Source organism: Cucurbita moschata, unplaced genomic scaffold, assembly GCF_002738365.1.
Source record: "Cucurbita moschata cultivar Rifu unplaced genomic scaffold, Cmos_1.0 Cmo_Scf00018, whole genome shotgun sequence".
NCBI classification, from domain to species: Eukaryota; Viridiplantae; Streptophyta; class Magnoliopsida; order Cucurbitales; family Cucurbitaceae; genus Cucurbita; species Cucurbita moschata.
The window spans coordinates 3,851,098-3,877,873 of NW_019268534.1; the positions used below are offsets into that span (position 1 = coordinate 3,851,098).

The 26,776-nt window shown below is 36.2% G+C and overlaps 4 protein-coding genes across 6 annotated transcripts; 3 read left to right on the plus strand and 1 right to left on the minus strand.

Annotated features, from left to right (window-relative positions):
• Window positions 1–1,616, plus strand: LOC111455790 (protein BIG GRAIN 1-like B). Its single transcript, XM_023097403.1, has one exon. It carries the CDS (start codon window positions 302–304, stop codon window positions 1,490–1,492), a length of 1,191 nt encoding a protein of 396 aa, XP_022953171.1. The 5' UTR covers window positions 1–301; the 3' UTR covers window positions 1,493–1,616.
• Window positions 1,617–9,714: 8,098 nt separating this feature from the next.
• Window positions 9,715–12,290, plus strand: LOC111456560 (vacuolar protein sorting-associated protein 2 homolog 1-like). Its single transcript, XM_023098480.1, has 5 exons — window positions 9,715–9,956; window positions 10,293–10,423; window positions 10,614–10,718; window positions 11,638–11,898; window positions 12,010–12,290. Exons 1-5 carry the CDS (start codon window positions 9,920–9,922, stop codon window positions 12,136–12,138), a joined length of 663 nt encoding a protein of 220 aa, XP_022954248.1. The 5' UTR covers window positions 9,715–9,919; the 3' UTR covers window positions 12,139–12,290.
• Window positions 12,291–16,920: 4,630 nt separating this feature from the next.
• On the minus strand, window positions 16,921–19,163 carry LOC111456093 (40S ribosomal protein S3-3-like). The gene is made up of 6 exons (XM_023097841.1): window positions 19,039–19,163; window positions 18,789–18,936; window positions 17,887–18,058; window positions 17,655–17,709; window positions 17,429–17,560; window positions 16,921–17,323 (listed from the first exon to the last, which is right to left on the minus strand). The coding sequence occupies exons 1-6, from the start codon at window positions 19,066–19,068 to the stop codon at window positions 17,147–17,149; spliced, it is 714 nt and encodes a 237-aa protein (XP_022953609.1). The 5' UTR covers window positions 19,069–19,163; the 3' UTR covers window positions 16,921–17,146.
• A 1,949-nt stretch (window positions 19,164–21,112) lies between these two features.
• Window positions 21,113–26,578, plus strand: LOC111456092 (transcription initiation factor TFIID subunit 12b-like). 3 transcript variants are annotated; one of them, XM_023097839.1, is made up of 9 exons: window positions 21,113–21,572; window positions 21,603–21,974; window positions 22,207–22,428; window positions 23,055–23,684; window positions 23,788–23,862; window positions 25,045–25,123; window positions 25,392–25,456; window positions 25,840–25,878; window positions 25,965–26,578. In XM_023097839.1, the coding sequence occupies exons 1-9, from the start codon at window positions 21,240–21,242 to the stop codon at window positions 26,145–26,147; spliced, it is 1,998 nt and encodes a 665-aa protein (XP_022953607.1). In that variant the 5' UTR covers window positions 21,113–21,239; the 3' UTR covers window positions 26,148–26,578. The 3 variants fall into 3 exon arrangements, with proteins under 3 accessions (XP_022953607.1, XP_022953608.1, XP_022953606.1); XM_023097840.1 differs by having other exon boundaries at window positions 21,113–21,569; XM_023097838.1 differs by having other exon boundaries at window positions 21,113–21,974.
• Window positions 26,579–26,776: the final 198 nt, after the last annotated feature.

The following is a 26,776-nucleotide window of genomic DNA, read 5'->3' on the forward strand; positions in this document are numbered from 1 at the left end:
ACACTCTCCCTCTCTCTCTCTCTTCAATCATTCTCTCTGCGCTTTCTCTCTCCTCTGTTCAAGTTTCGTTCTCAGGCGTGGCCTTCTCCTCTCATCATTCTTTCTCTCTTTTCTCTCTCACGAAAACTCCATTGATGATCATTTACATTCTCTCTGATCTGCAACACTTTTTCCCTCTCTGTTTTTCTCCTTCATAATCATACCTTCACCACAGCTTTTGACGCTCTTTCAACCGGACAGCGACCACCGCCATCCATAATTGTTTCGGTTTCAAGTTTTTTTTCTATATAACCATTCATCCATGGATGTTTGGGATAAACAACTGCAGGAAGATCGACACGGCCGTCATCGGAAGCAGAATCCGTCCTTCTCTTCCTCTCTTCTTGACGCTATTTATCGCTCCATTGACGAAAGCAACGGCGACGAGAGAGAAGAACAGGTGATCTTGTACAGAGAGACTATGAGGAAGAAGCAGAGCATTGGTTTTGAAGAGGATGAAGACGATAGGTTGAATTTCCGCCGCGCTTGTATGATTGAGAAGTGGATGGAAAAGAAGGTGAGTGAGAAGGTTGTTGTTCGTCGGAGTTCTATGGTGGATTTCGATCGGAAGGCGAGGAATGTTCGCGATCGTGATTTTAAGAAATTGATGAATTCGAGTTCGAGTTCTTCGGAATCGAGTTCCGGAGGGGGATTTTCTTCGTCCGAATCGGAAACGAGGTCATCTCCTTATACAATGCAAAGGCCGAGGCCGATTAGAACAGAGAAGCCTCAATTCGAGAAGCCGAAGAACGAAAACGGCTTCGTGAAGACGAAATCGAAAGCCCTAAAAATCTACGGAGATCTGAAGAAAGTGAAACAGCCAATCTCTCCTGGCGGCCGTTTGGCGACCTTTCTCAACTCTCTCTTCAATGGAGGAAGTCCAAAGAAACAGAAATTCACAAATTCCGCCAAGCAAAATGACGCTTGTATGAGAAAATCAAAATCCTCTCAAGGATCGACGTGTTCTTCCGCATCGTCGTTTTCTAGGTCCTGTCTAAGCAAAACACCATCGTCAAGCGAGAAACTCATCAACAGTAGCAGTACAAAACGATCTGTGAGATTCTGCCCTGTGAGCGTGATACTAGACGAAGACTCTCGGCCTTGCGGTCACAAAAGCCTTCAAGACGAGCTCGGTCTAATGGCGGCAGCGACAACTCTGCGAAACGCTATCAGAAACGACCATTGCCGAGCAGAGGAAGCTTCAAAAGATCTGATGAACAGTTTCCAAAAGAAGATCAATGACGATGTGTACATAAACAGAGAAGAAGAAGAAGAAGACGACGACGAAGACGAAGATGACGACGAAGATGCAGCAAGTTGTTCGAGCTCTGATCTGTTCGAATTGGATAATCTCTCCTCCATCGGAATCGAAAGGTATCGCGAAGAACTTCCAGTGTATGAAACTACGCATTTCAGTACGAATCAGGCCATCGCCGATGGATTAATTTTGTAATAATAATTAACCAAAAAAAAAAAAAAAGAAGGGAATTGATAGTAAAAAGTTTCTATTAATTAGCCTTTTGGAATTGGTGTCTTGGGGGGGTTTAGATGAACAATAACCAAAATTTTCCCTTCCATTTTCCTTGCCCTAATTTTCTTTTACTCTTTATCTATATTTTTCGGATCCGTTCTTATTTTTCATAGTCCAGCTTAGTCGTTCAATCACAGTATACTCGTATCAAACTCCTCGGTTATTATATGCTTTAGATCGATAGTTGAATAAAGACGACAGTATTCAACTACTCAAGTTACATCTAATTCGTTAGGACATAAAAGAAAGTCCGAGAATACACCTGAGTAAAGACGGCAGTATTCAACTACTAAATTCGTTAGGACATAAAAGGGAGTTTGAGAATACAACTGAGTAAAGACAACAATATTCAACTACTTGAGTTGTATCTAAATTCGTTAGGGCATAAAAGGAAGTCTGAGAACACAGCTGAGTAAAGACTACAATATTCAACCACTCAAGCTGTATCTAAATTTGTTAGGGCGTAAAATAAAGTCTAAGAACACAGCTAAGTAAAGAGTACAATATTCAACGACTCGACTGGTATCTAAATTCATTTGGGCGTGAAAGGAAGTCTGAGAACGAAACTGAGAAAATACAACAGTATTCAACGACTCGAGCTGTATCTAAATCCATTAGTGCGTAAAAGGAAGTCTGAGAACGCAACTGAGTAAAGACGACAATATTCAACGACTCGAGCTGTATCTAAATTCATTAGAGTATAAAAGAAAGTCTAAGAACACAGCTAAGTAAAGACAACAGTGTTGAACGACTCGAGCTATATCTAAATTCATTAGAGCATAAAATAAAGTCTGAGAACGCATCCGAGTAAAGACGACAATATTCAACGACTCAAGCTGTATCTAAATTCGTTAGGCCATAAAAGGAAGTCCGAGAACACAGCCGAGTAAAGACGACAGTATTCAACTACTCGAGCTGTATCTAAATTCGTCAGAGCATAAAAAAAAGCCCGAGAACACGAAAGACAATGGTAAAAGCAAAGGCAAATTTTCTTGAGAGAGAGAGAGAGAGAGAGAGGGATTTTCCTTTAGGACATTGTAACGTAGGGACATGTTTTGCTTTAAGACAACAATGTCTTCATGCATTACAAATCATTGCTGCCGGAGACACAAGTTTTCCGGCAAACAAACCAAACAGTTATTTTCTTTTCTTTTCTTTTCTTTTCTTTTCTTTTCTTTTCTTTTCCTTCCAAACAAACAGACACCAAACACAAACATTCATCATTTAATGCCTTAGTAAATATTGAGTTAAAAAAAGTGGATTATTTAATAAATTAATTCATACTAACATAATATATATATATATATATATATTAAAAATATTTTTTAAAATACATTAAAAAAAAAAAAAAAAGTAAAAGAAAGGTGTGGTCTCCAAAGCAATGGACAACAAGATCCAACCTTTGATCTCTAAACCCCTTTGATGTCAAATTTTGGTTGCCTTCAAATCAAAGAGTTTATATTTTCAAACATATATATATATATATATATATATATATATATCTATATATATATATATATATATATATATATATATATATTGCACCCACTTTCACCTAAAGTATATTGCTAACATATATCCTTTTCAAACTTCCACATCATTCCTATCCCAACTAATTTGTACGATCCGTCTTTCTCGATCGATGTTTTGCATACCTTCACAGTGTTGCTTTTGGCTCCACTTAAAAGGGCTCGTCCTAATAGAAATAGTTGTTCTCTGTACATATCTTCTTTCCCGAACGAGAATTCTGGGTGTTTGTAAATGTAATTAGAACGTTAACACTAACTTCTAAGCATCCGTCTTTGGCCACAAATAAAGAAGAAACCCTACTCCGTAATACTGAATGTTGCATAATTGGATGACCCATTTACTAGTACATCAAGTAATGGTCACACGAAGATTCATTATTCGTAGTCGTTTAGCTCATCAAGCAATGGTCACACGACTCTCGACTATCATAGAGATTTCTTATCTAGAGCTGTTTAGCTCATCAAGCAATGGTCACACGACTCTTGACTATCATAGAGATTCCTTATCTAGAGTCGTTCAGTACATCCAGTAATGGTCACATGACTCTCGACTATTCGTACATTTCTTAAAGTTGGGACTGATTTGGTTGGCTCGTCACGTTTTTTTTTTTATAAATAAATTAATTAGAGGGAAGAAAATGTAACTTTATTGGGAGTCGCAAAAAAACCTTTGAAATTAGAGGTACAAAACCACATGGGAAAGGGCTATATATAACCAATCCCAACCCATTTCTTGCTATTTTATTCACAATCACAACTAGTTTTAGGCCCCATTTCCTACATAATTCCAAAATAATTCATATCTTTAAATAACCAATGAAACCCAATATAACCTTATAGTCCTAAAATACATTTGTGGGGACTCCCTTCTCATCTCGTTTTGAGTATCAAATTTAAAAAACGATCCAAATTTGAGTAGGACGGATTAAGATTTATGTATCTAATGACATTGTATGTGTATTCATTAACTGATAGGACAACAGTCAATATGAGCGTAGCTCCAACAGTAATTGACATATACTAATTCTTTTTAGTAGAGATGTTTATTTAACATATGGGGCTCGAGACCCTGTTCTCAAACGGGGTGAGAACAGTAACTAACTGTAACAACTCAAGTCCACCGCTAAGATATTGTTTGCTTTGACCCGTTATGTATCGTCATTAGTCTCACTGTTTTAAAACGCGTCTACTAGGAAGTGGTTTCCACACTCTTACAAGAAATGATTTGTTACCCTTTCCAACCAAGGTTAGATCTCACACTGACGTATAGTAATTTTTTTTTAGTAGAGATGTTTATTTAATTTGTAGGGCTCAAGACTTGAACGAAGTGGGAATTTGGAGAATGAGAGAGGGGGTGGAGGGACATTTGGCCCGGGATGAAGATTATATTCTCTGTCCCTGATGATAAGAATCACGGTGTTCCAAATGTTCCAATTGAACCTATTACACCATCTAAGGCGAAAAATATTCCACAAACATTCATTCTTCATCTACAAAATTGGATAGACTTTAGATTTAAGGGGAGACTATAAATACCCACAAATTATTATATAAAAAATGAGACTCTGAATGAATTAAACGGAGACTTTCACTCTTAGAAATTCGAGCATCTATTTTTGCAATTTTTAAGTTTCATGCAATTCTTGTGGTAGATTGTATCTGATCCATTTAATCAAACCTTAATCAAGTTCGATCGTAGAGTGACTCAATTTAGAACAAGGTTCCAAATCTTACTTCTACGTTTTTTTTATCATAAGAGGTAATCTAATTCTAGTCTTATTTCTTGGTTGATCCGAAGTTTGTATAAAAAATGTGTTAATTTCTTTGATTGAAGGGTTCTTGTTTCAACCAAAGCTTGGATCGTTGTGCTAAAGATTAGGATTGCCTTATCACCGGACCCAAATCTCCACTCGATTTTATCCCGTTTGATTTGCTGATTATAAAGCGATGTCTTTTTAAAAAATTATTAACTAAAAAAATTGTATAGAAAAGAAAGCCTATTGCTAAGCCTAGAGTCAAAAGTTTCATAGGCTTCAAATGAATTTGTTTATGTATCTCATTTAGATTTGGAGCATTGAATTCTTTATGGGCCCTCCCTATATCCTATACTTTTAGACTTTGGGTTATAATTTTAACCCTATCTTTTATATCAATATTTTTCTAATTATTAAAATTTATCTTACGATATCTCGGTGCGTCACATCACGCTTCGTTAATTCATAGTACTATCATTACCATCAGTGTCACTTGATAACAACAAAAGCCCATAATTTAACATTTGGGTAAAATTTTAAAAGCGGTGAAAATCACTTTCAACGTGTTTTTAATAAGTCAAACTCAATTTAATGTTCGGTTTTATAGTTTCAAACATGGTTTTTATACTGTCAAAATTGGTTTTGAATGGTGAAAAACGTGTGTCGTAGTGATTTTAACCATTTCAGAATAATTCCTAAAATGCCCTTACTCTTCGTGTGAGATCCAACATCGATTGGAAAGAGGAACGAAACATTTTTTATAAGAGTATGGAAACCTTTCCTTAGCAGATGGGTTTTAAAATCGTGAGGCTAATAATAATACGTAACGGACCAAATTGAACCATATCTGCTAACGATGGGCTTAAGCTGTTACACTTTCGAAAACCCATATTAAACTCACTGTAATTGATGCATAAGTGTTTCTAAAATAACTGATTCAAACCTCTTTTTCGTCGAAAATATACATTACATATTTTTTGGCTCGAAACGAGATAGGACTAACGTTCACGTCCCGACAAGCGTACGGTATGATATTAATTATTCGAACAATATACGGCTAAATTGCTAGCAACTATGGTACAATAGTAGGACCATAACATGCACCACAAAAACTTCCAAACGTTTAAATATTTGGCCATGCATGTCGCTCAACCACCAAGCACAAGCCTATGGTACTTACCAAATCTCGTAATTATACGATTCAAAAGTTTCACGTACCTCCACAATAGTATAATATTATTAGTTAAGTTCTCGTGACTTTACACAAGAGCTCGTTCTTATCCGGTCTAACTCTTCCTTGTTTCGAACCACACTCTAACTATATGGTAAAACCTAAACACGAACCAGACAAAGTTAAGGAATTTTCACTACAAACATCTGTCACGAAGGTCGGAGTAGCATACTTCCACAATAGTATGATATTGTCCATTTATGGTCTCGTAATTTTATACGAGAACTTGCTCTTCTCCTTCTTTTTGAAGCAAACTTTAGTAAAACTAAGCTACAGACAAGATAATCTTAAGGAACTTTCACCCGAACATCTGTCGTAAAGGTCAAGGATTGAATCTTAGACCCTAAAACGTTTCGCATACCTCCACAATAGTACCATATTGTCCATTTAAGCTCTCGTGATTTATTTTTCATTATATTCGGGTTCGATTCGATTGTGTTGTCCAATCTAATGGAAACCAAATGGAGGTCACTTCTGTCTTTAAAGTGCGTTTGGTGGGAATGAATGTTATCCCTTTTGTTTTGGCCAAATTATTTGGAAGGGTGTTGTCTAAGGGGACCTCCCTTCCCTTTCTTGCTTCTCATTTTTGTCCTCTCTTTCATTTATCTACTATTTTCTTTTTCTTTTTCTTTTTATTTTAGTTTATATTTTTTTAAATAAATGCTAAATTAATAATTATTTTTAAACTTTTTTTTTTAATTTTAAATGTTTCAAAATACCAAAAGTATTTTTTTAAAAGAAAATATTAATATTTCTTTTAAAATTTCATGAGTATTTTTTAAACGGGTATTAACGGTTCCAAACATATACTAACAATAAAAATATTTTTTATATGTTAAAAAATGTTTTCGATATATCGAAAAAAGTTTAAATGTATTAATAAAACTTTTAAAAGTTACGTAATGGGTCAAAGTTGTTAGAAATTGAGAATACTTTGAGCATAAGCTCTCGTGACTTTGTCTTGGGCTTCCCCAAAAGGCCTCATATCAATCGAGGGAGTATTCTTCGTTTATAAACCCATGATCATTCTCTAAATTAGCTCGTCTAACAAAAGTAAACAATATTTGCTAACGGTAGGCTAGAACTGTTACAAATGGTATTAGATCCAGACACCAAGTGGTGTGCTACGAGGACGCTGACCTCCAAGAGGAGTGGATTGTGAGATCGCACGTTGGAGAAGAAAATGAAACATTCTTTATTAGAGTATGAAAACGTCTCCTTAACAAACGCATTTTAAAATGTATTTTTTTATTATTAATTTAATAAATGGCATAATATTATTTATTGAAAAATGAAAAAGATTGGTGACGCAATAAAAGTGAAAAATAGAAGTGGTGGGCCCACTAATGCACTCCGAAGTCTGGCACCCAAGCGTGCTACGAGACTTTCTCTCTCTCTCCTCGGTCTAATATAACTTTCTCTCTCCTCCCTCCGCACGTGACAGATTGGGCCCTCGTGTCCCAGCCTTGTCGTGCATGCACACGTGCTCCCAGATCTACCCACTAATTAAAAAAAAAAACTCAAATTGTACTAATTAAATTAAAATTTTAAAATTACATCAACCAAATTATACTTAAAAGCTTGATTAAATTTCTTGGTGGACCATAATAAATTAAAATTTTATATCCTCGTTATTATATTTAAGTATGTGTACGAGCAAATAGATATTGTCCGTTTTGGCCCATTAAATCGACGTTAACCTCACGATTTTAAAATGCATCTACTAGAGAGAGCTTTCCACGTACTTAAAAGGAATGTTCCGTTTCCTTTTTCAACCAATGTGGGACCTCATAGTTGATAACCGAAACAACCCAAATAGAATTATTCACAATCTAACTTGACCTTTTAATTTAGTTGGTTGTCAAGTTGTTTTTATTATTATTATTATTTAAAAAATCATATTTATCTACGTTACATTAGTAACTAAAATTTTATAAAACTCAAACATTAAATATTCATAAGTCGCAACACATCACTAACAAACGTTACAAACTCAAATATTAAAAGTAAGATAGGGTTGAGTTAGATTGTAACCATATTTTCAGGTTAGTTGGTCAGTCAAATTGACCTAATAAAAAAATTTAAATTTTTTTTATATTTCAAAAAATATTCTATCTAAATTAAAAAAAATATATATTTGTTTAATCCACAGCACATCTATTTATAATCAAATAAATTATTCGAATATGGAAAAAGTAATAAACGAAGTTAACAATAAATAGAAAGATATCCATGATAAAGAAGTAAATATCTAGATATTTGTCTTTATAATAAAATATCAAATATAATATATATGGTTACTAAATATTCTTAACGAATAAAATTTTATTTATGGTCTTAATTTTAATTAGACTAAATACATAAATAAATGGAGAAGCATAATTTGAGCATAAATAAGAATTTAAAAGACGATCCCGGGGCATCCACTCCCGCTCTGACACCTATACATCTAAGCCACGTGCAACTATGATACCCGTTCTTTCAAAAGTACAAAACTGCCCTCTGAGTTTGAGAGGGACGTTTCGTTTTCAGGTGGGCTTAATGGGAAAAATGAAATGTGGGTGTAGTGAGAGGACAAAAAAGTAAAAAGAAAAGGAAGGCAACAGAGCAGCTTTGTGCAAAAGAAAAGACGATGCATTTTCAGTACGTGGGTGTCGAGAGAAAAAAAAAAAAAAAAAAAAAATTTCTTTCCCACATTATTTATTTTGTTATGATCCCGAGAACATTATCTTCCTAGTATTGTAAAAACTCCAGACATTTAAATTAAATATTTTATTATTAAAAAATTATGAGTATATATATATATATATATATATATATATCACATTAAGGCGAATATAGATTTAGGGTTGTTCGGGAGTCCCGACTCGACCATCAAACTTTGTATCGAAATTTGGAGTTAATTTTTTTCATTCCATTCACGTCTCCTCTTTCACTCTACACTCCTGTAAAAATTTTATCGAGGTAGAGATTCCTCAAAAGAAATTTGTGGAGATCGAATGTTAGGATCACACAACTCAAATACTCGATCTAGATGAATAACATGAAGAACAAAAGAGAGATGATGCTAGAAGAAATATACGTAGTAACATTAGGATGGAAAACTCCACAGGAGTGTATATACTGATGATTTTAAGTAGTTGTCATTAAAATAATCCATTTTTAAAAATTACATACTTAAATTAAGTAACTATTAAGCTTAATTCTGAAGTAAATTTAACTTATATAAACATTAAGCTACGCAACCTAATATCGGGATTTTTTTCTCATTTTATTTATCTCTATTTTAAAATATTTTTTTTTGAAGAATTTTTTTATTGGATAATTTTATTTTTTAATATAATATTTATTAAAAAAAAGGGTAAAATATCAAAATAAATCAAAAGTATTTTATAAAGAAAAATATCATTTTATTATTTACTTTAAAATTTTTATTTTTAAATTATTTATACAAAGTTGTATGCTTCATTTTATTTTATTTTATTTTTGCCTTTTATTGATTTTCGGTTTTGTAGTAATTACAAGCAAACATGATGGGCAAAAATGTCAATGATCATATAAGGACCAACAATCATAACGGCCCACTATACGTCTTGGGCCTTCGACATTTCAATCGAACAATGATGCAATTCGAGAAAAATGCTTTTACGTACCGATCGACCAGAAGAAAAGGTGGCTCCTCCTGACGAGAGCCCACCGTGGCCGGTGACCTCCATCGACGGACTTTGAGTAACGGGAGAGTTGCAGCGTAACGGAAGGCGAAGAGAAGAAGGAGTAAGCTCGTCGAGATCGGAAATTGCACGTATCTTTTGGTTTTATCAATAGGCGGTTAAGTATGAGCTTCCTCTTTGGCAGCCGGAAAACTCCTGCAGGTCCATTATGTTCTTTTACCTTCTCTAATTGTGCATATTCTGGAGCTTTGTTCTTAATCATATCGTGATTGCTTGTGATGAATTTCTAACTCTGGAGTCTAGTCGTATAAACGTATGTTTGATGTGGATGAAATTTTGCCTTTTACCTTCTCAATTTTGCATTCGTCGGAGCTTTGTTCTTGTGATAGCGTGATTTTTTGTGTGGATTTCTAAGTCTAGAGCTCAGTCCTGTAAACGTCATTTTGATGTGGATGAAATTTCTTTGACGGTAATTTCAGTACATCTAATTTTACTCGTGATTTGTATGATTGTAATTTGTTTTGGTTTTCTGCGCAGAGCTTTTGCGGGAGAACAAGAGGATGCTTGATAAGTCCATAAGAGAAATTGAACGGGAAAGACAAGGCTTACAGTCTCAGGAAAAGAAGTTGATTGTCGAGATAAAGAAAAATGCTAAACAAGGACAGATGGTGAGTTAAACAATTTAGAACTTGTTCTTTGACATCGACACATTTCAGTGACGGGGTTTCTATAGCTCTACGGGATGGAAGTGTGCTTCTACTTCTTTTCTTTTGTTTCTTTAGAAAGGGCGATGGATTCTTGGTTGGAACCATCAACTCCGCACAACTTCCTTGATTCCTTTGTTTTTGTTTTTTCCAGGGAGCAGTTAAAATAATGGCCAAAGATCTCATCAGGACACGACATCAGATTGAAAAATTTTATAAACTAAAATCACAGCTACAGGGCGTGGCTTTGAGAATTCAGGTATTCTATGTGCACCTTTCTCCGAAACTTTTGGATTATAGCTACAGGGCGTGGATTTGAAGTTGATGGGACGCAGAGGTATTTATTCTTGATAGATGAGCTCTAAAAGCCTAAAATGAAAGTTTAAGGTTATAACTATCTAGAGCTTATTAAGCTATGCATTTGCTTGGTTCAAATTCTAACTGAGGCTCGCTTATATCTGTGCTAAGAAACGAAACATTTTGCAAACCATACAGTTCTCTTGCCGCATGATTAAAGAACAAACAACAAAATGCTTTAGTATTAGTTTAATTTCACTTGCATCTTCTAATTTTTTTGTACAGTAAAAGGAAGGTTTGAAAAAAATTGGGATTTTGGGGCAAGAGTATTTTCTTGCTTCAAGTTTATATGCAAATTGGAATTTGAAGTAGTTTATTCGAATCACTTTTTAGAATAATGGATTTGATTCCATTAAATCTTATCTGCCTCTTTAGGGTTTGTTTCTAGATTGATTTTTCATAACAAAGTTGGAAAAACTATCTTTTCAGTTCTTTGTGATTTCAGAAACGTGGGAAGGTTGTTTTTAGTTTGTCTGCCTCTTGTTTACTTTTCATGGTTTGTCTAATGTCGCACTGTATCACTGTCCATGAAAATACACTGTATAAACATAATTTTCCATTGTTTATATTTACGAAACAAGTGGATGTATCATTAGAATGTTTTCTATTTGAAGAAAACTGTTCATCACTGTAAGAGAAGCTTTCAGCATTAAACGATTAATTTTGGAAATAGAATTTTTCTTTATAAATTTTGGAAATGAACTCTTACTTTCTTTTTGAGACCATAAAGATATAAAGTTGTTTTATTTAATCAATTGACACGTACAATTTCTGCATTTGTGATTGTTCAAATTTTGCTCCAAATTGTTTGCTTCCTGCAGACGTTGAAATCAACTCAAGCTATGGGAGAAGCCATGAAAGGCGTTACTAAGGCGATGGGCCAAATGAATAGGCAGATGAACTTGCCGGCATTACAGAAGATAATGCAAGAGTTTGAGAGGCAGAATGAAAGGATGGAAATGACATCTGAAGTGATGGCAGACGTTCTTGATGATGCTTTAGAAGGAGATGAAGAAGAGGAGGAGACAGACGAGCTTGTGAATCAGGTGCTCGATGAGATTGGAATTGATATCAACTCAGAGGTAAATGTGCTTGCACACGTACAGATTTTTTTCATAATGCTTCATATCTTGTCATGGGAAAAGGTAACTTAAACACAATCGTGATTGTTTTTTGTTCTCTCTCACATGCAGCTTGTGAATGCACCCTCAGCTTCTGTGTCAGTTTCAACTGCTAATAATAGGGTTGCCCAAGCAGAAGCCGAAGATACTGGTATTGACAGTGATTTACAGGCTAGGCTGGACAACTTGAGAAAAATGTAGGTTTCAATTATGCGAAATTAATAACTCTCAGATAATAGACATAATAAATCATGTATTGTTTATAGTTGAACTCTATGTATTTGAATACTACATTGACAAGTTTGATCTCTTGTTTGGAGAAGAGAATGAATTTAGCACTTGGGATTAGGTAATTCTCTCATTACAAATTTAAGCCTTCAAGGAAGACAAAGGTTTGGATTGATAGTATAGATTTGCATGAGATTAACCATTCCACTTGAAGCTTTCTGAGTGCATATCGAGATTTTCTTATTTCGATATGCAGTTGAATTATTAAACCATGTTTTCTGGCCACGCCTTGCTCCTAATTACATGAGGAGAAAGCTCAATCTGGAGACTGTTAATGTCTACTACCTGAGAAATCACCGCCTCTGCAGTCCGACAAGCTACATGGTGGACTGGAGTCCGACAGAGTGGGCACTCTGAATGTGAAGAGAGCCATACGTCGATGCACGAAGCATGAAAGACATGGTTGCAGCTGGGAAGCTGCCGTATGCATTCCCCATCTTCAAAAGGTGACAAGCACAAAACACACTCACTTTCAGTATTAGTTTCTTCATTCTCATTTTCTTTCTTGTACGTGACAGTTGGGATCTGCATGATATGTGATACTTCATTCTTAATATTCTCAACCGACTCGGTCGTCCCGGGTGAATGGCAGCAGCAATTGAACCATCCTAGTATTGTGAGACGGAAGAATGTGAGGGATATAATCAGTGAGCAAATAATGGCAATGCCGGAGCAAATGAAGAGGACGGACATGGTGAATTCAGATTAGGAGCTCTCAAGTGTCGTGCTGAACAATGGAAATCAGATAAAAGATGCTGCAGCTGTAACGAACAATGAACGGCAAATCTTATGGACGTATTAACAATTTTGGCAATTGTTCCAGGTACGAATCTTCATAAAACGACATAAAAATGTGAGTCATCTTTTTTGTTTTCTTATTTTTCTCCTGACATAGTTCATCAACTTTTGTGGGTTCCGAACTGCTGAACTTGAAATATGTGCTTTGTCCGCGTCAACCCTCATTGTCCATTCCGATTACGCTCATAATGTGGCTGCAGGCATGCGTTGAAGTTGAGGTAACTAATTTCTTTAAGCAATTATTATATAGTATAGGTTCACTTCATATTGTCTTGATCATTTTGAATAAAACCAATTACAGATGTTAAATTTATATATTTTTAAAGAAAGGAAAGTTTTTAATTATTCCTTTTTTTTTTTTTATTAATTTAGTAGAAATCTGGAGTTTTTTTCTTAGATTTTTTTCATTGTCTGCCAATTGTAAGTTTGTAAACAATTTGGGAGTTAAAACCGTAGGAACCACAAAAAAAAACTACTGCAAAGCTCATGAAACTCCTATAATTTGCTACCAATGACATAATAGATGAATACGACTCGACTCTCTATATGATATTGTCCACTTTGAGCATAAGCTCTCATGGCTTTGCTTTGGGCTTCCCCAAAAGGCCTCATACCAATAGAGAGAGTATTCCTTGATTATAAACCATTATCATTCCCTAAATTAGCCGATGTGGGACTTTCATCCAACACCTCCCCTCGAACAAAGTACGCCTCCCCTTAATCGAGGCTCAACTCTTTTTTCTTTTGGAGTCTTCGTCATTTTTTACTACGCCTTCGAGGAGCCTCGTCTCCCTTTTCTTTTGGAGTCCTTTGTTCAACAGTTGAGGATTCTATTGACATGGCTAAGTTTAGGGCATGACTCTGATACTATGTTAGACGAACACGACTCTCCACAATGGTATGATATTGTCCACTTTGAGCATAAGCTCTCATGGCTTTGCTTTGGGCTTCTCCAAAAAGCCTCGTACCAATAGAGAAAGTATTCCTTGATTATAAACCCATTATCATTCCCTAAATTAGCCGATGTGGGACTTTCATCCAACACCTCCCCTCGCACAAAGTACGCCTCCCCTTAATTGAGGCTCGACTCCTTTTTCTTCTGGAGTCCTTTGTTCGACATTTGAGGATTCTATTGACATGGCTAAATTTAGGGCATGACTCTAATACCATGTTAGACGAACACGACTCTCTACAATAGTATGATATTGTCCACTTTGAGCATAAGCTCTCATGGCTTTGCTTTGGGCTTCCCCAAAAGGCTTCAAACCAATGGAATGAGTATTCCTTGATTATAAACCTATGATCATTCCCTAAATTAACCGACGTGGGACTTTCTTCCAACACAACGAACTTTTTTTGTTACAGCATTCATATCAGTAATGCTTTTTATTTCTCAATTTCTATTTCAAGGGGGGGAAAATAAGATGGGCTGTTATTTACAATGTCACAAGCACACTGCTGAACTCATCTCTCATGCATACTTCTCCCACTAACTCCTGCACCCAACATCCCCTGGCTGTGATTTGGAGGAGGAATTTGAGCATGTATCTCATCAAGCTCCCTCACCCGTGACAAGATCGATGAAGGAATCGATATCGATGGATGTTTCCAAGAACTTATCTGCATTGATTATCCAAAAATGAAGAACAACGGATTAATCATAGTGAGAACATAATCAAAGAACATAACCTTTGGATATCAAATGCCTACCCCTTCATCAATAGGTAGACGTGAGGCTAGCTTTAAGCAGGTTTCTCCATTTATCCTACAAAAGATATTTTGGGATGAAGTAAATAAAAAAGTGTCCAAAACGAACCTGAACAGAGAGCTCAAGAGTTAAAGCCACCAGTAATCTTTCCCGTTCAAGATTCAAACCTCCTCTCCTACAATTGTGATGTTCTAAACCAAATTTTTTAATATCAAAATCATTAAGCATGATTCGCAAAAGTTACAGCCTCCTTGTGGACAGTTTGTGAGGAAATTCACCTTGAGATCAACTGATGTACGGTATGGGTATGATAAAAAAGATGGTCTCGGACCACCTTTCGGCTCCATATTTCGACATTGATAAGGCTAACTCTAATCCTCAGCCCTACAATCCAAACTTTTGTGGATTCAAGGACTCTTGAATTAAAGAAATTAACACCTCTTTATACAAAATTCGGATCAACTAAGAGAAAATGCTAGAATTAGATTACCTCTTAAGATCGAAGATCTATATGCAAGATTTGGAACCTTGTTCTAAATTGAGTCACTCTACAATCGAACTTCATTAAGGCTTGATTGAATGACTCAGATGCAATCTACCACAAAAATTGCATGAAATTTAGAAATGGTAGAGATGATGCTCGGATTTCAGGGAGAAAGTCTCAACTTGATCTAATCCCGATTCCATCTCCACAAAACATGTAGTCAATTTGACAATTAACTTTCACCCTTTGGTCCATTACAAGAATTATGAAGTTAAAAATAATAAATAAAGTTTTATAACAACTCAGTAGATGATTCTTGCAACTTCATCCACTACTTCAATCGTGCAAATATTCACTCCTGAAGTTCCAAATAGTTCTTCCTCAATCAAATCAGCTTATAACACTTGAAAGTAAAGCATGTCCTTTGATGTCTTGGAACATTTGAAACTTCGTGATCCTTATCAGACATGTCCTTTGATGATCTCAACTAGAGTCCAAGCACGATAATGTTTCCCCTCATCCCTTCTTTTGATGTCTAAGCCACCGTGTTATCATCCGACGCACACCCAAAAGTTGTTTGCTTCATCGCCAAAGTCTTCTCTGCCTCATCTGCATCCATAACTAAAGGATTCTGATTTTTGTTCGGAAGGGTAGACTAAGAAGAAAAATAGAAATTTGAAATCTCGTAGGCATTCAAAGAATTGTAAGTTTCTTTCGAGGGGACTATAGATACCCACAAATTAGCACGTAAAAGGCAGATTTTGAATGAATGAAATTGAAACTTTTAACATTAGAAATTTAAGCATTATCTTTGTCATTTCTAAGTTCTAAGTAATTCTTTGGTAAATTGTATCCGAGTCATTCAATCAAAACTTTGATCAAGTTTGGTTGTGGAGTCACTCAATTTAGAACAAAGTTCCAAATCTTGTTTCTGAATCTTTGATCTTAAAAGTTCCAAATCTCTTGGTGATCTGATAAGGAGGTGTTAATTTTTGTTCCAACTCTTGCTCCTAAATCTTTAATCTTAAAAGTTCCAAATCTCCTGGTGATTCGATAAGGAGGTGTTAATTTCTTTGATTTTAGGGTTCTTATTTTAATAAAAGTTTGGACCGGTAAACTGATCCTTGAACTGAGGATCAAGGTTGCCTTATAAACAAACAAACAGCCCTCCAGGTTTTGAGATTTGTTCCTCCTTAATTTTGAAGGATGTGGCTGGAATGTCGTTCCTTAATTTTGAAAGATGTGGCTGGAATGTCGCATGAATAGGTAAATCCCATGGCAATTCTCCTCTTAAGCCACATTTTGTCTTCAACAGTAGTATGTCTCCCAAAAGTTGCTTTGAAACATTTACGTTCTCTAATTGACAGATTATCCAGGCATCTGTCCCCAATCAATAAAGATTATCTGGATGCTTTAAACAATCCCCCAAACTCCTATGTTCATTCCCATGATTCTCATTTAGACTTGGAGAAATTTAGTGAGCAGTTTCTTGCTTCTCAACAATAGCAGACAATCTTCCATGCTCATCAGGACCTTTCCTGTCTCCATTCACCAAGGATGGTTTTTGTTCGCACGTGCTTATCATTTTATCATTCTTCGCAGGCTTTTAGTGTTCCTTACTGTAAATGTCAATTTTGGGCCCGTCATTATGTCCAAGGCCCAATACGTGAGAAGCCCAAAATTATGTCCGTACAGGCCAAACTTATACAACTAAATGGCATCATCGTTAAGATTACCATTAGAACACTAGGGGCTCTGACATAAAGTTAAGTACCACGGCCTCTTTGAATATTTTGTAACAGAAATATCCCAAAATCAAAACTCAAAACAGAAGAAAAATGACATCAAAACTTAGAATTCCATATTCTGAAAGAAATGATATTATGATAGCAACACTAGACAACTTGCTCCCCCCTCATGTCTGCTGGCTCTTAAGCTGCTGCTTCAACTTCAATCTCAGCCGTCGGAATCACAGCCACAGGCCTAATGAAATCCTCTTCCTCCTTGGGAGTATGGATAGTAACCAAATCGGGAAGCGGTGTCGGTGGACCTTGCTTGCCCTTTGGATCCCAATCAAGCATGATCTTGACCTTGATACCCAGAACACCCTGTAAATTAAAGAAACAGAGGCATCAATTAAAGAACAAATCCACCCACATATATGATTCATGAAAAGATAATGAATGCCGTCTTGAGATGAATACTGAACTGACCTGTCTAAGGAGAACGTGTCTCACGGCAGAGTCGATGTACTCTTTCACTGGCTGTCCAGACGAAATCATGTATCCATCCTTGAATTTCATGGATTTTGCACGCTGGGCCCTCAGCTTACCACTTACAATAACCTGCATGATTCAGATTACTAATTAATAAAGATGTGTAATACAAACCCACCAAACCATCAAGAACAAATTCTATAAAGATGAAGTTAGGACTGACCTCACATCCTTTAGCTCCACTCTCCATGACAAATCTAAGGACACCATAGCAAGCCCTGGAAAAATGAAAAAGTAATGCTGAATAGGAGTGATTGCCAAAATATGGAGTTAAACGTGTAAAGACGACATAGTTCCAAACCAAACAATCAGTATCCAGGAAAATTTTCATCATTATGATATTGCACGAACCTAAGACTAAAAGTTTCCAAAAACATCCATAATTTCTATTATACCTTCTCACAGCAAGGCCTCCGAGAAGCTTGTAGCGGAGAGACTCAGCTTGAGCAATGGCACAGAGTCCTCTGTTGTTGACCTTCTCGGCATATAGCTCAACACTGTTTTCGGGAAACTTGAAACGCTTCTGAACAACAGATGTCAATTCTCTGATTCTCCTACCTTTCTCACCTATAGCCACACAATTGAATACATAGTCAGACACCAGATCCAAAAGCAACGACTGAAAACACCAAAATTAAACTACTCTAACATGTTTGATATATCTAAACTCCCAACTCCTGTGTAAGGAAAATGAAACAGCTATTGACCTAAGAACTTAAATCCACTTCAATGTATCCATATCCTCCAATGACATTAACCATCAAAACTCGAGTAAGGCATACAGCGCCAATAACCTCTACAGAAGAAAAATTCAACTATGTCGACTATCCAGCACCAACAACAGAACATAACTTTACATTGTACTAAAACGTAGAGAGCCATCCAACCCAATTAGAGGCCGTAACCAATTACAAAGCGGTAACACTTCAACACAACTCCTTACGCATGTCTAAAATTCTAAATTCAACTTCGCAAGAATTACATGAGATTCCAATTAGAGATGAATACACAGTTCATAATTTTGAAGCAAAATTGGAAGTTATAGACGGAAGCACAACCAATAATGGTTAAAAACACTCGTAGCAGTAGCAGCTTGATATGAAACAAAAACAGATTCCAAACTTCCCAAACCTATGCCGATGATCCGCAGGTAAAAAATATCAATACTAGAAGAGAAAATGAAAAGACACTCGTAGCGGTAGCTTGATCTGAAACAAAAACAGATTCCAATCTTCCTAAACCTATTCCGATGATTCAAATAACAAAAATATCAATACTAGAAGAGAAAATTTCTTACCAAGAACATTCTGTGTACGAGTAGCCCTAATGATAATCTCAGTCCGCATTGGTGTAACCCTAACCTCCACTCCGGAGTATCCATCCTCTGCAAGCTCTCTGGTAAGAACTTCATTTAGCTCCGCGAAGAACACTCCATCAGCCACAAACTGCACCGAATTGAATAAAGTAAATCTTAACCAAACCAAAATGTGCAGAATAATTAGTGTCTCATGGAGAACATAAGATGAAGAAACGAATTCAATACCTACCTTTCGCTTTTTGCTCATCTGAGTAGCCATGTTTGGTTGCTGGTGATGTCGCCGTTCACCGCTACTCTGCGTGTACTTCTAGGTTGAAGATGAATAAAACCCTAGGAAACGCTGAGACCCTGAAAGAGGAAAATATCCTCAAATTAAAGGCTTTAACATCTAAAGATTGGGCCTCCAGTTTCCTTATAGGCCCAACAAAAGTTAATGGGCTGCATGAAAGATAATCCAATTAAATTTTCTCAATAATAAAAACATTTCTAAACATAATAATATTGATCCAAATATATAAATTCTAAAAATATTATCTTAATGAAAATATTATTATATTTATTTTCCCATATATGGGTGTTTGTTGTTCTCATCAACCGTGGCTATATATCTCTTTTTCTCATGAATCTCTTAAATTAAAAAATAAAATAAAATTTCTCTGTCAATTCTAAATCTGAAATTGATGTGGGTCATTTTTTCTTTTCGATTTCTAAATAATTCCATTACGGTAGTGCTTGATTTCTAAATAATTCCATTACGGTAGTACCGTGTAATTTCATGATTTTGCCACCGTTGTAACCTACCGTGTTGTGTGTTGTGTGTTGTGTTTGTGTAATTATTTGGTCTTTTTTATCTAAACTGGTTGTAGTAGTTATGAACATGTTACCGTGTTGTGTGTTGTGTTTGTGTAATTATTTGGTCTTTTTTACCTAAACTGGTTGTAGTTGTTATGAACATGTTACCGTGTTGTGTATTGTGTTTGTATAATTATTTAGTCTTTTTTACCTAAACTGGTTGTAGTTGTTATTGCATGCATGTTCGTGATATTTGCAAATCTATGAAAAAAAAAACATATGGATATATATATTTTTTGTCTAAAAAAATTAATTTTTTTTTAGATTCCAATTAAAAATATATGTATATAAAATGGAATAAAACAACTATTTAGTTGAATCCATCTCGAAGTATTTTGGGGTCATGTTGACATTGACATTGACCACGTGGAATATTAAGTAATTTGGAATAAGATAAGTTGTTCATTGAGCAAAATAAAATTTTAAAATTTAAGTACTTTAACCGAACTAAATCCAAACCTCATATTAAATGTTGTTAATGAATTCAAATTATAACCTAATATTTATTCAAATATCGTTCCTTGTTCGATCTTAAATCTATAGGAAGCTATGTTAGTTCTTTATTGAATAGGTTCAAACTTACCATTCATAACTCTACCGGCTATGGGTAACATGATAGTCATATGAGTAGCAAGTAAGACATATTCAAAACACATCAATATGTAACAGACGAGCTAGAGGGAGGAAAAAACATGGTTGGTAGTTATTTAAACACGTCAATAATGGAGGTTCGAATTTTATAGGTATGGGTCGAGGCAAAGTTGCTTGTTAAATCCATCTCATATAATATATGAGATTTCATCGTAATTTTGAGAATAAAACCGTTATCAATCGTCCATTAGTGTTGTCGCATACTTATTGGAGATACAAGCACGAGGTGATTAGAAATCTGTCTAAGAAATGTTGGAGAAAACGTGAGAGTCGATGTATGACTCCCTTTTTGCAAGTCTTATCATCGTAAAACTATAGATTTTCGACAAAAAAAAAAAACTCACATTACAGTTGTGTTTGTAAACCTATTTTGTGTCGTTTTGTCAATCGCACATCATCCAACGTGACACGTTGTAGCAGAGCAATTGTCGTGTTGCTCGAGAAGAAAAATAAAAGGAAAGAGAAGGATATACAACCCCCGATACTTGAAGAAGAAAGATGTACGTGCCTCAGTTGAATTAAATAACTTAATAAAGATTAAAAGTGATATTTAACTATAAATTAATCATATCATTATCATAATTACTTAGAAGTTATGGCGAAAGAAAAAACTCGAATCCGAGGTTAATTAGAAAACTATTTAATTCAATGATCAGATACGGGAGTACTCACAGGAATCAATCGTACGCTCCAATCGTACGTACAGGAGCAAGCCACGTGTGTATACTGAACCCATTTGCACAAAATGACCCACCGTAAAGCGGTCCATCAGATGACGTGTACAAATCCTACTGATCGTTCTTCCTCCGCTCTCTCTTCCCCCTTCCTCTTTTCTTCTCCCCTTCGCATTCATTTCTTTCTCTGCAAATTTTGATGCAATTTCTGCCATGATTTAGTTTCTTGATCTTTGCTTATCTTTGAATTTCAATGGCGGATAGTACTTCGTCTCCTAGACCAGTTCAAACGAACCCGATGGACCCTTCGCCACCGCCGCCGCAGCATCAACCGCAAGTTCAACCTTCAACCACCGCTGTTCCTCAAAATTCATCGAATCCGTCAAATTCCTCTGTAAATCCTCCCATTCCATCGCCTTCTGCGCTTGTTCAATCACCTTCGATTGACCACTTACATCCGCTATCTCAAATCTCTTCTCCTCCTCTTTCGCACATCTCTCTCCCGCAAAATCAACAGCAACAGCAACAGCTTAGCCCTGCGGTTGGATTGGACTACCAGCAGAAGCCTCTACAGCAGCAGCAGCAGCAACAACAGCAGCAACAACAGCAGCAACAACAGCAGCAACAACAACAGCAACATTCGCAGCAATTGGTGCAACAACCTCAGAATGCGAGTGCGATGACGAATTTCCAAATCCAGCAGGCTTTACAGCGGTCACCTTCGATGTCTCGGTTGAACCAAATGCAACCGCAGCAGCAGCAGCAGCAGCAGTTTGGGATGATGAGACAGCAATCGGCGCTTTACAGTCAGATGAATTTTGGTGCGTCTTCTACAAACCAGCAGCAGCAACAGCCTAACCAACAACAGCAAATAGGAACTGGGAATCTGTCGCGGTCTGCATTAATTGGTCAGGGTAGCCATTTGCCCATGTTGTCTGGGGCGGCTGCTGCTGCTCAGTATAACTTGCAGTCACAATTACTTGCTTCGGTATGCACTGAATTCTTGGTACTCGTTGGTCTTAAATTGGTATTGATGCTACTTTGACATTGTTATTTGAAGATCTTTCTAGGCATGGCGTTGGCATTTTGGTGATGGGTCAGCGTCTATAGTTGCCTTTTATTGTTCAATTACAATTCTAAATTCTTACTTTATTGACGTTAGAAATCAAGTTAAATATATTTTGCTTCTGATTTTCACTGAAACCGAACATTTTGTATAGTCGAAGCAGAAAGCTGGTTTAGTCCAGGGGGCGCAATTTCAGTCGGGTAACTCTCACGGGCAAGCTTTACAAGGAATCCAAGCAATGGGGATGATGGGTTCAATGAATTTGACCTCGCAGTTAAGAGCCAATGGCCTTGCGTCGTCATATGCCCAACAGAGAATAAACCAAGGCCAAATAAGGCAGCAATTATCACAACAAAGCTCACTCACGTCTCCACAGGTTTCATGACAGCACATCTTTGCTCCCGTGCCCATGTTCTTTATTACAATAATGGGTTTGCGCTTTTAATTCTATATACGTATTGTTAGATTCTATATGGGCTGATAGGCCAAATTTGAACCGTGGCAGATTAATGCTTTGTTTGGTTACTTTGGTGATTGCTTGGGTATTATTTATGCAATTAATCAAGGATGTTAGTTTATTGACTATAATAGAAGTGTAGTACTCCGGCTTTTATCTGACACAACTTATTTTGTATGCTAAACATTCATTCATTACAAGCTAGACATTCATTGCACTACAAAAAATGGCCATAGGGCATACTAATATGTTTATTAGTACACGTCTCTAATTTCATTTGGTGCCCATTAACACTCTTTTTTCATTTTGGTAGATGGTATAACTCTTATTGTCTTCATCATTACTTATATGTCCGTCATATTCTCTAACTTAATCTGTATATCAGCAACTGCAGTATCACCTTATTACTTTAATGGATAGTTTTTTGGCAATTTGTTTTGCTGATCTTACTATTCAATCTTGATATTTTGTTTTGTGTGTAGAAACTTGTAACTGTAAAATTGCGTGCATGATTGTGACACCAAGACAATTTTTATAAACTGCAGGTTCAGAACTTACCGAGAATGTCAAATCTAGCATTTATGAATCAACAATTGACTAATTTGGCTCAGAATGGGCAGTCAAACATGATTCAGAACTCTTTGCAACAGCAACAGTGGTTGAAGCAAATTCCATCAATGTCTACCCCTGGCTCACCCTCATATCGTCTTCAACAGAGGCAACAAGTTCTGCTACAGCAGCAATTGGCCTCATCTAATCAATTGCATCAAAACCCCATGTCCTTGAACTCTCAACAATTTCCTCAGCTTGTACAGCAACAGCCGTCCATGGGACATCAACAGCAACAGCAGCAACCACAGGCACAACAACAGCAACCACAACAACAGCAGCTACAACAACAGCAGCTACAACAGCAGACCCTTCATCAACAACAGCAGCTACTTCAACAACCATCACCTCAGAATTCTCTGCAACCAGTATTGCATCAGCATCAACATCAGCAGCATTCTCCTAGGATAGCTGGACTTGTGGGCCAGAAATCTCTCAGTTTGACTGGATCACATCCAGATGCTACAGCGTCTGGCACTAGTACACCTGGGGGAAGTTCAAGCCAAGGGACAGAAGCTGCCACTCAAGTCCTTGGAAAGAGAAAGATACAAGATCTGGTTTCACAGGTTCTGCCTTAACTTCCCACATATCTTATCTACTCTACCTTTGTAACGCACTTCTGTGTTTCTTATTTTGTTCTCGCTTTAGTTGAAATTTGAATGTCTGCAGGTAGATCCGCATGGAAAGCTGGAACCTGAAGTTGAAGATCTTCTCTTGGAGATTGCCGATGATTTTATTGACTCGGTGAGACCTCCTAGTACTGTTACCATTTCCCTATACTTCTTTGTACCTTTCCACCCAATTTCTTACACTTACTATAATAAGTGTGAAGCACTATGTTCGATTATATCAAAACATTTACAATAGGAAGTCATTTGAAAGAAGAAAAATTACTGCATACTGTCATAGAGGATAATGTTGGAGTATTTTCGTAAAATAGTATGCTATTCTATGACACATTATTAATCACCAGAAGACTGACATTATGAAGCAAATTTTTTTTTATGACAACACAAAAGGTCTTATTAAACAGATGGCCACAAGTTAAACCTAAAATCGACCCCCAAAGTTCCTCATCAGATGTCTCAAACCCTCTAAAGTTCCTCTCAAGCCAAATGCTCCACAATAAGACAAAAAAAAAAAAAAAAAAAAAAGACTGCTACATAACTCTTCCTTTGTCCCAAAAGGAGGGTTCAAGAACACCTCTTCAATCATAGAACAAAATCCTCTGTTACGACCCATAACAGCCCCAAAAGTCAAGAACGAGAGCTCCTCCTCAATCATGTGATTATATTTTTATAAGCCGTGGCTTGTTATGTTTTGTAATGATGATAAATTGCTATGCCTCTTCTCCTGATTAACTTTTTAGGGCCCTATTTCAGGGATTTTTTTCTTTTCAATAGTGTGATCGCCCATGGGTGCATAGAGTGGTGTATACCTTCTTTTGGACTGATCGGTCTATTTCTCTGTCATTTATCAGTTTAGTAGAAGTATACTACTACACTCCCTTGTTCTTATTATTCTCCCTTCTTTCTTGCCAACAAAAACCTGTGAACCAGCTCTCACAAGAACATTAAAAAATTAAATACTTTGCCACTAAGACGCTGATGTGGACACTTTTAGGTCCTTTTAAAGTCTACATGTTCTTATTGAAAGCTATTTTCTCATTGCCCCATACCATAACATGTTCATGTTACAAACAAATCAAGTTAACTGGCGTCAGGGTCCTTTTGGTGGGGACGATTTTCAGAGTAGTGTGGATTAATTATTATGTTTCTTCTATTGCAATATTATTTATATAGCAGTACCTAATAATTCATGTTAATTTCATGGCTCGTTCATCAGCTATGATCATTTCAGTATGATTCGATGGTCTATTATGTAAAAACTAAGTTTTTTTCCCTTTCTTTTTTTGTTGCTATACAGGTTACTACCTTTTCATGCAATTTGGCTAAACATCGAAAGTCCTCAACTTTAGAATCCAAAGATCTCTTGCTACACTTAGGTGTGTACTACCTTGTCTTTTCTCTACTTGATTTATTAACTGGCATGCATCAGCAGCATATGCCTCCCTAAAGAGAGTGGGGGTGGGATATGGTGAGGCTCCGTTAATTTAATTGTTATGAACAGTTCAAGTTTTCATCATTTGTGATAATTCAACCTAGAGGGCACTAGGTTACAAGTTTCTTTATTCATCATGTTTGGTAGTAATGGTATTGATCTTATAGTATTAGACAAATCTATACTAACCATAAATTCTGGATGATGTGCAGAGAAGAATTGGCAGTTGAACATTCCTGGATATTCAAGTGACGAGCGGAAGAACCAGAACAAAAGTGTAAGAAAATTATCATAATCTCTCAAAACAAGCATTTTATTAAATTTAGGCCTCATTTGATGATGATTTGATTTTTGAAAATTAAGCTTATAAATACTACTTTTACTTATAAATTTCTTTTGTTTGTTATCCACTCTCTACCAATATTTTCAAAAACAGTAAAATTGTGAAAACATAAAAAAGTACTTTTTAAAAACTTATTTTTGTTTTTGGAATTTAACTAAAAACTTAAATGTTTGTTTAAGAAATGTGAAAACCACAACAGAGAATTTTGGAGGAAACAAGCGTCAAAAACAGAATTAAAAATGAAATCATTATCAAACGAGGCCTTTAACTTTCTAAAATCCGTTTTTGTTTAACCCTATTGAGTTTTAATATTGTAGTTATCATCAAGTGACGTCCACAAGAAACGTCTGGACATGGTAAGTTGGACTCATCTGTTCAAGTGTTTGGTCCATTCCTTCTTTTATCATTTGTCTCAAATGTTCTCTTCTGGGGATTTCATCAGATACGCATATTGAAGGAAGCTTCCCGTGTCGAAACAAACATGAACACCCCTAAAGAGATGGTCCGACAAGGGGTTGGAATCTCCATCGGTACCAACACTCTAACAAGGCCTTCACCAAGTTCAGAACAACTATTGTCACAGACAGCCGGTTCACAGCTGCTGCAGCAAATGACGAGGTTTTAATGTCTCAACTATGTTTGAAAAACTAATGCTTGTAAATCTCGACTACTTGGTGAACAACCCTGGTTACCAGTTCAGGGATACAAAAATAAAATGAGATTTAGAGAATGCCATTTAAGAGGGGCCTGAACTGGACTTCTGTGTGGAGTGGAGTAGTGTGTGATGGTTCTTAGTGATACAACTTATGAAATCAATTTTTTTAGGCTGTATAATATGAAGATGCATAATCTGGAACACGGGCGTAATGTTAATTGTACAAAATATTTGGCAGTCATATTAGTATAGGCCTTAAGTTATTGTTGTGTTTTGCCATGGAGGACATCTTTAGTTTATATTGATTCTCTTCACAATCTCAAACCGTCTGAAGTTTGTTGAGGATCATAGCAAAACTATTACAAATGGAATAGAAGATATGATTACAAATGTTTTGATTCCCTTTTAACTGTTTTGATTTCAAGTATTACAGATGTTAACAGTTCAATTTCCAGATGAGGAAAAGGGCCAACTTGTAAGGTACACAAAATTTCTTCAATGGTGAATTATGCAGATGACTTGAACTTCATGGCAGGGCTTTCTTCTATGCCACAAAGCCATAAGCCATTCATGGTGGGCTTGTGATACAGAAAGCCTTG

Coding starts and splice junctions, on each gene's coding strand:
- LOC111455790 (XM_023097403.1), top strand. CDS start 302: ATGGATGTTTGGGATAAACAACTGCAGGAAGATCGACACGGCCGTCAT.
- LOC111456560 (XM_023098480.1), top strand. CDS start 9,920: ATGAGCTTCCTCTTTGGCAGCCGGAAAACTCCTGCAG. Junction 10,424..10,613: donor ATGCTAAACAAGGACAGATG/GTGAGTTAAACA, acceptor TGTTTTTTCCAG/GGAGCAGTTAAAATAATGGC. Junction 11,899..12,009: donor GAATTGATATCAACTCAGAG/GTAAATGTGCTT, acceptor TCTCACATGCAG/CTTGTGAATGCACCCTCAGC.
- LOC111456093 (XM_023097841.1), bottom strand. CDS start 19,068: ATGGCTACTCAGATGAGCAAAAAGCGAAAG. Junction 17,710..17,886: donor GGAGGCCTTGCTGTGAGAAG/GTATAATAGAAA, acceptor TCATTTTTCCAG/GGCTTGCTATGGTGTCCTTA. Junction 17,324..17,428: donor GACACGTTCTCCTTAGACAG/GTCAGTTCAGTA, acceptor TTTAATTTACAG/GGTGTTCTGGGTATCAAGGT.
- LOC111456092 (XM_023097838.1), top strand. CDS start 21,240: ATGGCGGATAGTACTTCGTCTCCTAGACCAGTTCAAACGAACCCGATG. Junction 22,429..23,054: donor GCTCACTCACGTCTCCACAG/GTTTCATGACAG, acceptor TATAAACTGCAG/GTTCAGAACTTACCGAGAAT. Junction 25,457..25,839: donor GGAAGAACCAGAACAAAAGT/GTAAGAAAATTA, acceptor TTAATATTGTAG/TTATCATCAAGTGACGTCCA.